The sequence below is a fragment of the Prunus avium genome, chromosome 4 (assembly GCF_965620075.1).
Source record: "Prunus avium chromosome 4, drPruAviu1.hap1.1, whole genome shotgun sequence".
NCBI lineage: Eukaryota > Viridiplantae > Streptophyta > Magnoliopsida > Rosales > Rosaceae > Prunus > Prunus avium.
This window is the reverse complement of record NC_142287.1, coordinates 25,180,079-25,191,676: the sequence shown is the minus strand read 5'-3', so window position 1 is coordinate 25,191,676 and position 11,598 is coordinate 25,180,079. Positions and strand designations below refer to the sequence as shown.

Genomic DNA, 11,598 nt, shown 5'->3' with positions numbered 1-11,598 from the left:
TGAAGGAAACAAATGATGCATACACTGATACAGATTGGGAAGAGATTAAGTAAATCCAAACCATCTCACGCGAATGACGCATGAATTGAAGCTATCCCTGTGAACTAGAGCAAATTAATGCAGTTCATAGTTAGAATACATTGTTCCTCAGGGGTAAAAGATTTCCATTCCAAGAAAAAGCTATCTTGTAGTTTTCAATATTTTGCAGAATGCACTTCTGCTAAAAGATTTCCCTTCCAAGAAAGCTTTCTCAAGTATTTTATTCCATCATTTTTTTCCATCTTCACAATCAAAGAAATCAAAGATGAAGCATGCACAAGGCATTTGTAACACCAGGGACAATGAGCAATGAGGCAGCTAGATGCAAGAAGCCTTCCTTCAGCCTTCCTGAAATTGATTACCCCTATATGTAGGGAACAGCTATCCTCTGCGTACCAGTCGGGCCTGCTACCATATCCTCCCAAACCAGATCTGAGAGTGCCATTGTCAGTTCTCCCACCTTTCCTGTTATACAAAACCAATTAAAAAAATCAGACCAAAAAAAAAAAAAAAACCAATTAAAAAAATCAGCAATGCATTGTCTTGTAAGAAATCAAAATATCTCTGCATTGAAGAAGCAGGGGAGATGATTTTACTACAGAAAAGAGTAGGGAGCCTCAGTATTCATTCAAAGGTGAAGAACAGTTTAAGAGAAAGCTGTTACCATCCCCGATGGGTTGTTCGTCCCACTCGATAATTGGCAAAACAGGAAGTGTGCTTCCTACAAACATCATTTCAGCTGAGCTTTTGGCTTCTTCCACAGTAAGATTTGTAGTTTTCACTCCTTTTAGCCGCCCCTGCTCAACAAGTTTTGGTGCTAGTTCAAGAAGCCTTAGCACAGTACACCCGCTAAGGATCTTATCAAAGAAGGGTACTACCAGCTCCTTGTCATGAGTTATAAAAGCAACATTCACATTTGGACCTTCTGCTATATAACCTTCCTCATCAACCCATATGGAAGCAAAGGCTCCCTTCTCTTCAGCTTCCAACTTTGAAAGGACATTTGGAAGGTAGTTTACATTCTTCATTGTTGCAAAGTCTGGTGTCTTCATGGGAATAGTGGATGTAATCACTTTAACTCCTTCTTTGCACTGAGAAAAGTTCTCATCGATGACTACTGCATAGAACGCTGGTGTTGAGGACTCTGCAGGCGTGAGCAAGAAGTTTCCAGGACCTGCACTCAACCAATATCTTAGAGTTCCTTTCTTGATCTGTGATGCTGCAGCCAGTTGCACAAGAATGCTTCGAAGAGTTGATCGAGGGAAGGGTGAGGAAATCTTTGCTTTTGAAGCTGATCTGAGGAAGCGGTTTAGGTGGACGTCCAGTTCATAGATGAATCTGCAGGAATCACAATTCAAGTCAATAACTGCAATTCTGCTCCTTTATTGGATATGCAAACAAAAGTACGAAACTTAGAATCCTATAATTGCATGAAACCTTACAACAAAAACATTGCAAAGCAGAAGCCATAAAGCTTGAGATGTGCCAATGTAAATTTCAAAGAAGGAAAGAGGAAAGTATAATGCCTACCCATTTAAGATAATCGCTGTGTCAAACACACCATGGCCTCGATGAACCATGTGATCATCTATTGGAATTACCATCAAAGCTGGATCAAGAATAATTCCACCATAAGTGCTGGAATACATGGCTGGGTATGGTTGTTTTTCAACCTTGCTCCACTTCTCATGCAGCTTTTCAAGCAACTGGTTGATGACATAGTATAAGCTTAGAAAGTTCAGAATTAGTCCAAAAGAAATCAGGAGTAGAATTTTAGATTAGGCCATAAGAAGGATACTTAAGTAACAAGCCATTGATCTCACAACAGAAAATGACATGACTGCCGAAACCAGAAGTGCAAATTTAGTCACTACAACATATGAGGAAGTGACAAATTCGTGAGCCAATCAAGTCAGTAAGGAAATTAGGGAACTACCTAAGAACTCTCTAAACCCAATACCTTCGATCACACACCCATACTCACACACACACACTAAAGATGATTTGGAACCGAGTTACAAACAACTGTACTATGTCATTGTATGCACAAAACATGTAGAGTAATGTTTGCCTTTTGTACGGCGAACACAGTTATGACCAGATATTAGGAAACCATCTAAGCATTATAATCTCCAATCAGAATGATCTTCAAATTTAAGGTCATAGCTGATTAACAAGGTTCACAACTTGGTGCAACCATCACGATTTACAGCCGAAATAATCTCAGCCACATGCGGGATCCTAGATTGAATATTGATTTATTATGTTCTCCTCCTTCTACCCATAGATCAAAATACCTGACACTGACAGAAAGGTATTTGCAGAACATAACTTGATGAAGAATGGAAAACATGTTGCCCTTACGATCATACTGTGACTTGTAGTTACAAAAACCTTGGTAGGCTGTGATATAAAAACTGGGGGTTTCGAGTTCTCACCTCGGATGATGATTTAAACACATGAACTTTGCAATCCTCGACATTTCCAGCCTCCAATGTGTCTTCACAACAGCAGCAACATCAATAGCAAGTCCATCAACAACCAAAGCACCAATTATGTTTATAGATCATCATGATCAGGTAAATTACAAAATGGGACAACCCAAAAAAGAAAACTACACAAAATAAAACAAAAGCTCACCTGATTTCTGGTCAGAAGAAGAGCTGTAGCTTGCCATGGATTACCAGAAGCAGAAATTAACAGAGCTAACTACAGACAAGCAAGAAAAGTGAGGAAGAAGACTGATGGACGTATAATTTATAGGAGGGAAGGGCATAGCAAGTGGAATGATATAGAATTGCCTTTGTTGGTATTAACTATTCTAATTAATTATAATGAAAGGGGACCCCTTTCTGTTTCAACTTTCAACCCTTTGCATTGAAAGTTTGCTGTTTGTCTTGCAGTGTATCCGGTTACTGACTTTTGTTCTTACTGTTGTTCTCTTATTAGTGGAGAGATTCTATCACAAGTTACTGTGTGATGATTGCAGCAAAGCAATACTAATTCTTCCTATATGCTAAGTTTTATATGCTGATAAGAAAATAAGATTCTAGTAAATGAGATATGAGATAAGATTAGTTCATTGAAGTTTATAAGTTTTCTTTGGGATTTCAAATAAATACTTTATGTTTAATTAATTAATGTTAGAATTTAACTTTGTCTAGCTAGAAACAAAATGTCTAGTCATTTATTTTGTTAAAAAAAACTAAAAATTTCATGATTCAAGATTCTTTTTAAATAATATTTTTTTTTAAAATATGAAGGTTCTTTTTATTTGGACAGCTTACCTAAAAATCAATGATGACAAACCGCATAAGTTAAAAGCTTTGTTTTATGCAAAGGACTCGCTAGTGTAGTAGTGGTTTGGAGCAATTGCTCTCTCAAGTAAAGTCCTGAGTTCGAGTCGTAGTATTTATTAAAAAAAAAAGCTTTGTTTTATGATTTAAATCTGTGTTCGAATGTAATGATTTCTATGCTTTTTGAACTGTGGGTTGACATGCAAACGACTCTCTTGGCAGACTATGGCCTCTTTCCCAAATACAGACGGTATTGGCTACGTGGAACCAATTAAACTATAATCAAAGGTGCATTTTTTTAAGAGTGGTGATTTTCCCACTCCAATTTTATCCACTTACACTTTATTTTATAATTAAAAAATGAGTGTAAGTAGATAAAAAGGGAGTGGGGAAGTCATTACCCTTTTTTAATTCTTTATTAAAAGGTTCCCTTGCGCTCGCTTTATATGCAGCCAAATATGAAAAATAAGACAAGTTTGGATGCCATCAGCATTCACCTGTCAAATCCTAATTAGCCAAAGATGAGAAATATTAGAATATCTCCCTAAGTTGTTGTGAGGGTTTTTAAGGTAAAACCCTAAAACCCCACACCTCTGCCAAAGCAAAAAGAACGGTTAACTTTAGAACAAAAAATATTGATGCAAGAGTTGTGGTACCCTCAGTCGCGAGCAGCGGCATTTAAGCTATTGATGAGTGTGAGCCACAAGTAATATTGATGCAAAAAAGTTGTGCTATTGTCAGTCGCGCTTGGCAACTGTGTTGGGTCTTGATCATCTGGATACTATCGCGTAATGCTTCAAAATTTGCAACAAAAAAGGCGATGAATGTCATATGATCTATTATTAGTAATTCATTACAAATGGGCAGTGGAAGAACAGTATTTTCAGTACAAATGACCATGCCATCAGCAACAAGAATTTTCAAGCTGGTTTACATATAATTAGCTATTTCTTGCTACCGGCATATATGTATGAATGTATCTATAATTTTCTGGCATGCCTTTGATAGAAACATTTTGTCCTCCTTAAAGCTTCTTCAATAGAGTTTGGATCAGCAGCAAATGTAACACGTAGCCAATTTTTCAACCCCACTGCTGTCCCTGGAAAGCAAATGTAAATTTCATTTGTTAGTCATTAAGTACCAAGGAGAAGCTTATAACTTTGTAAGCCCCTACAAAAGAAATTTTATTTAAAGAAAACCAATTATTAGTACTATGATATTCACTAGGATTGTAATTTCCATTTGTTCTTGATAATATTGTATACTGAGAGAAGAAGTACAAAATATGTTTTCGATTTGTCGATTTCTAACCTGGAAGAAAGATCACAGATTCCTCTTTAGCCAGCTTGAAACAAAACTCAATATCATCAGTAATATCTTCCAGCAGTGAAAGGTCTAGTTTCACCTGCATCACAAACAAAATAAATAAGGAAGGTGATGTAAATACATAAGAATGCAAAATTTAGTTTCATCTCCTATTTTTCTCACCATTACAGCCATAGATCCTTCTGGTTTGTTTGGACAGGTAATACAAGGAATCTCATTTATCCGATCGCAACAAATATCTGAGGACTGCTTCAGTAAATAGATAGTTTTCTTAAAGAAAACCTCTTCAGTTTGCTCGATGATGCGTGGAACTGCTGCCTATAACTTACCAAATATGTCATCATGAAACAGAGATGAACAATAAGTTAATGCTCTGACTTGAGTAGGCTTGCATAGTCCAAATTAATTTCCTCACATTTCAAAGAGCAGAAGTAATATGTACCAAACTTGTTTCTCTATCCGTACAGAGTATTTGCAGAGGAAATGTAATACTGTATTGTGTTTTTCAGGTTTTGACTACAATTTCCGAGGAATTGGGACTAAATTTTGAACTTTAAACGGTTTGTACTTGAAATTTCCTTTCATTATACCAATCTTGAAATAGCTTTAAGAAATAGTTCTTTTGAGGACAGAAGCTGCAAGTTGCATGATCTAAAATCAAACAATGACAGTAATCAAGAAAACTAGTATATGGTGTTTAAGCAATTCAAAACAAGCAAATGAAATGCACACCTGAATGAAGGTTGCAGGTCCTCCCAAAATATCAAAATATTTCTTAATGCGCTCAACAACCTGAACAGGAAAGCGATATACAATCACTACTAGAAGTGGATGATATAATTTTAAAAACTAGGACAAGTTATGATCAACAGAAGAAATTATGAACTATGAGATGTGAATACTAAAAGCTAAATGTCCAGATGCAGATAAGTGAGTATGAAAAACCATGTATACCAAGTCTAACTGGAAGCTTTATTCCATTGACAATGTTAAACCCATGAATCAGCAAAACAACTGAATCAAGAGACCTAATCCTATTTCTTGGCCATATGGAAAATCAATTAGACTTTTAAGATGTGCTTCAAACTGGTTAAGAAACTCCGGATAAATCATGAAGTCCACTACATGGCAGAGAGAAAGGGGCTAATTCTATTCAATAGACAATGCACTATGATTGTTTGAAATGGTACATAAATCAGTTTAAATGGACTTCATGATTCTGAGATTAATGAATTAAGAAGTACCAAAGAAGTATAGAGAGAGAGAGAGAGAGAGAGAGAGAGAGAGAGAGAGAGAGAACCTTGGGTTTTCTAAACATGCCACACGGATCACTTGTCACAAACCAACCAAGTCGCCATCCAGGAACTATCCATCTCTTTGACAGGGACCCAAGAGTAAGAACAGGAACAGTTGATCCAAAGAATCCCATTGGCACAAATGGTTTACCTCCAAAAGCCAGATGCCCATAAACTTCATCAGCAATTACTAGAATTCTAAGCTTTTTTGCAGTTTCTGCAATCTAAGTGCAATACAAAAACTATAAGTTACAACCGAATCCAATGCCAGTGTCCAAAACGTGGTCTCTTAAAGTACAGTCTTTTGTTTTATGCCATACCATTGACCACTAACCTTCTCCAGATGTTGGTAACTGTATACATTCCCACAAGGATTCCCAGGGTTTACAATTACCATTGCAACCGTGTTGTGATCTGCAAGAGCTTCAACAGCATCAAGATCAACCTCCCAGGCGTTCTCTTGCAGAAGATCAAAATGTCGAACTTCAAGATGTCGAAAAGCAGAACAAAGTTCATAAATAGGGAAGCCTGGCCTTGGAAGCAAGATATTGGCACCAGGACGCGAAAGCATTGCCAATGCGACATCAATAGCTTGTGTGCAACCAGATGTGACGAAAACATCATCAGATGTTAGCTTGTATGGAAGATCACGGGACAGATATTCAGCAATTGCTCTGTCATGAAGTGAATTTTATAGCAAAATCAATGATATATTTGCTGGCTGACATATTTAAAACAGGAAGGTCACAGTGCACTGAGTAAGCATCATGAACATGATTAGATTGAAATACCCCCTCAAGGGCATTATGTTTTCTTGCCTTACAAGCTTGCAGTGTATAATCCAACACATGCATCAAATGGACTGTCACTATTAAACATGGCCTTATCAAATTTATTTTTATACAAAGTACTCTATATTAATCTAATATACGGGGAGAGGGACTCAAACTTGGGTAAAGGGGGTGGACTCATTGACTTGGCAAACTGGCCTAACCCACGTGACGGAAGAAAATATACTGCAATTTGTCAAAGCAGAATGATAGGTGTTTGAGGTTAATGTACTGATGTAGACCGATGAGTGACTGCCTAATTATTGGCAAGACTCGGATGAAGTAGTTCCTTACCTGATAAGGTACACACATTGCTCCTACTCCAGTTATTATTACTTTTATTTATTTATTCTGGACTGATTTCTACTTTCCCTGTTAGAATTCACTAACTTGTAAAAACTTAAAAGCCTGAGCCCGGAAACTTTAAGAAAGTGAAAGTAGAAAGATAGATTTTCAAGTGGATGAAGCATGTTCAAATTATTTAATTGAACAAATCTACAAAAGTACTTCAAAAAGAATTCAAAAGCAGATTGAAACAAAACTACATAAAAACCAAGAACCCACAAACCCAAATTGGCAGCACTTGGATCCAGGACAAGAATTGGATGAAAACAAGAAATCCCATTAACAAAAAAGAAAAAAGGCAATTGATGCCATTAAATTAAAGCAAATCTTCCCAGAAGTTAAAAGAAAAAAAGAAGAAGAAGAAAACTGAAATTACCTTCTGGTTTGAGGAAGGCCAACAGTAGGAGCATAGCCATTGAACTTGTCAGATTGGATAGCATCAACAACAGCTTCTTGAGCCACTTGGGTTGTGTGGAAGCAAGAATAGGCAGTTGGGTCACCCATCCCCAATGAAATCAGTCTTCTGTTATCATTTTCATCAACATTCTGCAACAGCAAGCTCAGGATGCCTTTTATGGTGATTGTTGCTGAAGTTGTGTCCACTGGTATTTGCTGGTTCACAGCCCCATTTTCCATGGCTGATTTGGTCACTTTTGGGTCTTGCTTTGAGCTTTGGAAACTGAAATTTTGGTTTTGAGGTCAGAGAGAGAGAGAGAGAGGGGGAGAGAGGCAAAGACAAATGAAGTGGCTCAGAGGAACTGCACGTCCAGACACCACATGTTGAAGTTCTCTGTTGCATGAAAACAAAACTTGGCAACTGCTGGTTGAAGTTTCAGTTCAAAACAAAAATGCATCACTTTAATTTTTTTTTATATAACTAAAATTTAAAAATTGGTGTACTTGATGTAACACATCATTTGATGTTTCAACGCTTGTTTTTTCAAATTTGTGAAACAAAATTCATTCTCGCCTAATGACGTGCCAGTATTTTATTCTCGCCTAATAAAATTTTGGATTTGAGTTGGTCAAATATTGTCCTTTTTTTTTTTTTTTTTTTTAATGGTGTTTCCTAACAGTATTTGTGTGGTTTACAAATTTGGTGTTACCAAATCTAATGGTGACGTGATTATTAGAATTGAAATCTTCCTAAACTTATGCAATGTGACAAAACTGTCACATACAAAAGCAAAATGTGACAAAACTTCGATCAAACGGGGGTGAGAACACGTGTGTACACAAAAAGAAGCCGACATGGACTGACCTTACACCACACGTAATCATGTAGCTCTTAAAAAATACCAAACTTTGTGATTGGTTCTTGGGAGTCATTTTCCTTTTCTTTTTCATGGAAAATTTGATGAGGTTTGAGAGGAGATGGTAACTTTAACGTGGCCTTATTATACCCAATAAAGGAAAAGACGATCAAACGTTAAAATTGTCCGAAATGTTACATCGGATTTTTGTTTTTATTATGAGAAATTTTGTTTTTATTATAAGGAGGAAATATATAATATGCCCGCGCCCATACCATAAGGATTAAGGATATATATTATATAGTCCTTAACAAAACGTTGGATTGGTCGTTATATATGCCCATTCCACCTAACCCCTTATCTTTATCGCAAACTAGGTGTGACTCCCAATGTTTCTCTAACAAATTCAATTAAAAAAAACAAAAATTAAGCATGCATGATAACAACCATATTGAACACATTAGCCATTCCAACAAGTTGGCTAGAGCGAATTAAAGTTTATAGAGATGGACTCCGTCAAGTTTGCTAGAGCGGATGTGCTCCTCTTATGCAACCGAGCTTGCCTCTTTCCGTAAAAAGTAGAATATCGCTTATACAAATAAATAAATAAAGTCACTGGCACAAACGTTTCAAAAGGAAGGTGCTAGATCTATGGGTAAATACTCTCTTACCATATAGTTATGTTATATTTTCAAAATTTGATATCAATGGTGGACGTTTTGATATTGCTTCATAAGTGCTTTTATTAGAAGCACGTTGAAATTTTATAACGAACCTAAATACCTTATTTTTTGGAGAAACAAGTGCTTTTTGAAGAAACGCCTCTCCCAAAAAACACTTTAATGACCTAGAAACACTATTTTTGTGTAAATGTTATATGAAACGCTTTTGGTTGTAAAAAAAAAACTGTTTTAACCCCTCTAGACCGACTCTAAATCTAGGCCTTAGCCCTTGGGAGTTTCATTGTACACTAGACATGGGTTGGGCCTTTCCAGCTTCATATAATCTAAAAGGGCCCACTTTAAGTTAACACCCAAAGTAGGTCCAAGTTGAAAGTAGCCTTACACAATCATTGTTTGGTTGAACAACTTTTTAATGAACCCAAAACACTGGTTGGAAGATTCCCACCTCCCCAAAATTTGTTTTCAAAAGAGTACAAATTGATTGGAAGACGGAAGCGAGCCAATGCTGTCTCTGCCTCCCCCCATTCATTTCCTCTAACAAAATGCATCACTGAAGTCTCCTAATGAAGGATGATACCAGACACTCTTTTGTTGCATTTGGTTCATAGAACCCAGTTCACAAGTTCAACAATAACTTATAAAATAAAAATTAAATCAAAACATAAAACATAAAATGAAACTAAAGAAAATAAGAAAAAGGGTTAATTACCAGTAAACTGTGAGCAGAAATTGAGTGGATATGAAGCTCCCTTTGTGTGGACACTTGCTTCTTGTGAGTAGTGATATTTGAAATGACCTCCGGAAGTGTTGGGATTGTTCAACTTATATGTATAATATAATGGGGTTGCAGTCCATTTTTAATCTTTAAGATAAGCTCAATGATTCATCCATTTGTTGTGTTTGAGGAGAAGAAGAAGAAGACGACTTTAGGACGTCTATCCAACTGGGAAGAAGTAATCAGATAGGCTCAAGCTCAGGGAAAGCTATTTGCATCTCTCTAGCTATATATATAGGTTGCATTTGTTTACTTAACAGTCAACTCCTCGAATTAAGAAAAGTACCGGCTTGGATAGAGGGATTTGGATATGAGAATTAAGGATTAATTTACTTAAAAAATAGGAACCACGTTAGATTGAAGGTATTTGAAATAACTAGATATAGTAAATTTGAAATGACTACATGTAGGCAAGGATCCACAGTGGAGTCAATGGGGTCAAACGACCCCATGGACTCCATGGAAATAAGTTTGAAGGTCCTCTTGAGCTGACTGTGTGACCCCATGAAATGTCATCCACCTATTTGATATTTGGCTTGAAGGAATGGCTTGCTGCGCAAGGAAGAAGAAGAAGCGCAGCACGCTGGCCAACACGACATCGTTTTGGTCCAGGTCTTTTAAAAATTAAACAAATAAAACAGTTCCAGCCATTCCAAAACCCCTCTACCCAATCCCAGCCTCTCCAAAACCCCCATTCTTTTATCCTCAACCCTAAATCCTCAATCTCCACCCCCCAAAACCTTTAACCCTCATCTCCTCCATTGCTGCTGCAGCCAAAAAAAAAAGTTGAACTTTTACACTATGACCCTACGAGATAAGATTCCTAGGTCCGTCACTAACCACATGTAAGGAATTATTTGAAATCCATTTATATTCTTCCTTTATTTCTTGTCCAAACTTGCATACATAGTCTAAACAAACAAGTTTATCTTATAATGTCACATCAGTCCATAGATTTGGAATCCTTCCATCCAAAATCGAAGCCTTAAAACAATGAATTTGGCTTTGAGAAAAGGAAATACAAAATATAAAAATGAATTAAAAATACTCGATGAGAAAACAATGAATTTCTCACCTCCAAATGTTTTTTTAATATTTCAAACGTTATTACTCTTATAGAATTAGCAATAGTTGACATCTATTGAATTGAACTGCAGCTTTACTTGCAATGGTACAGTTTATTAGCTTCAGTTTATTGACATGTGGGTCCCAGAGGATTCATCACATAGCCCCCTCTATAGCAATTGCATCTATTGCAATAAATTAAATCACACCATTGCAAATGAGATTTTATTGTTTTAGTTCAATTTCATGCAATAGAATTACATTGATCCTAACCATTGCAGATGCTCTTACAAACAACACTGCCATATAATCCACCATGAAATTTTGTGTGTATTAATGAATTATTGTATCTAGAAGGCCAAAGTTTGAATTTGAGATTTTTATTTAGAGATATTTAGTCATATACCTATTCTTGGCACTAAAACTATAAATAAACCATACACTATTTAATTTCTATAAACAAACCCAAAAAACACCCAAAAAATGACAGCTGACTCTATTTAATTTAATTTTGATCATTAAATTACTTTGATGCCCTATTGAGTGTTTTGGGCTTTTTTATGAGGTTTTGGGATTGAGTTTGTTTTAAGAAATCAATGGCAATTTTGTAATTTAAAAGAAGTTAATAGTCTTTTTATTATGTAGTAAATGAGCTTTGGGTGTATTTCTAAAATCCATTTCATATAGGATT

General features: G+C 36.2%; 2 protein-coding genes across 5 annotated transcripts; both read right to left on the bottom strand.

The window, feature by feature from the left end:
- On the bottom strand, positions 1-2,931 carry LOC110774456 (D-amino-acid transaminase, chloroplastic). The gene is made up of 5 exons (XM_021978995.2): positions 2,680-2,931; positions 2,478-2,539; positions 1,570-1,745; positions 704-1,377; positions 1-504 (listed from the first exon to the last, which is right to left on the bottom strand). The coding sequence occupies exons 1-5, from the start codon at positions 2,714-2,716 to the stop codon at positions 404-406; spliced, it is 1,050 nt and encodes a 349-aa protein (XP_021834687.1). The 5' UTR covers positions 2,717-2,931; the 3' UTR covers positions 1-403.
- A 1,220-nt stretch (positions 2,932-4,151) lies between these two features.
- Positions 4,152-10,006, bottom strand: TAT7 (Tyrosine transaminase family protein). Of its 4 annotated transcripts, none has more exons than XM_021978993.2 (8): positions 9,777-9,999; positions 7,508-7,948; positions 6,291-6,630; positions 5,962-6,180; positions 5,394-5,453; positions 4,824-4,979; positions 4,647-4,740; positions 4,152-4,434 (listed from the first exon to the last, which is right to left on the bottom strand). In XM_021978993.2, exons 2-8 carry the CDS (start codon positions 7,765-7,767, stop codon positions 4,316-4,318), a joined length of 1,248 nt encoding a protein of 415 aa, XP_021834685.2. In that variant the 5' UTR covers positions 7,768-7,948; positions 9,777-9,999; the 3' UTR covers positions 4,152-4,315. The 4 variants fall into 4 exon arrangements, with proteins under 4 accessions (XP_021834685.2, XP_021834683.2, XP_021834686.2 ...); XM_021978991.2 differs by having other exon boundaries at positions 7,508-7,921; XM_021978994.2 differs by having other exon boundaries at positions 7,508-7,810.
- Between the last annotated feature and the right edge of the window lie 1,592 nt (positions 10,007-11,598).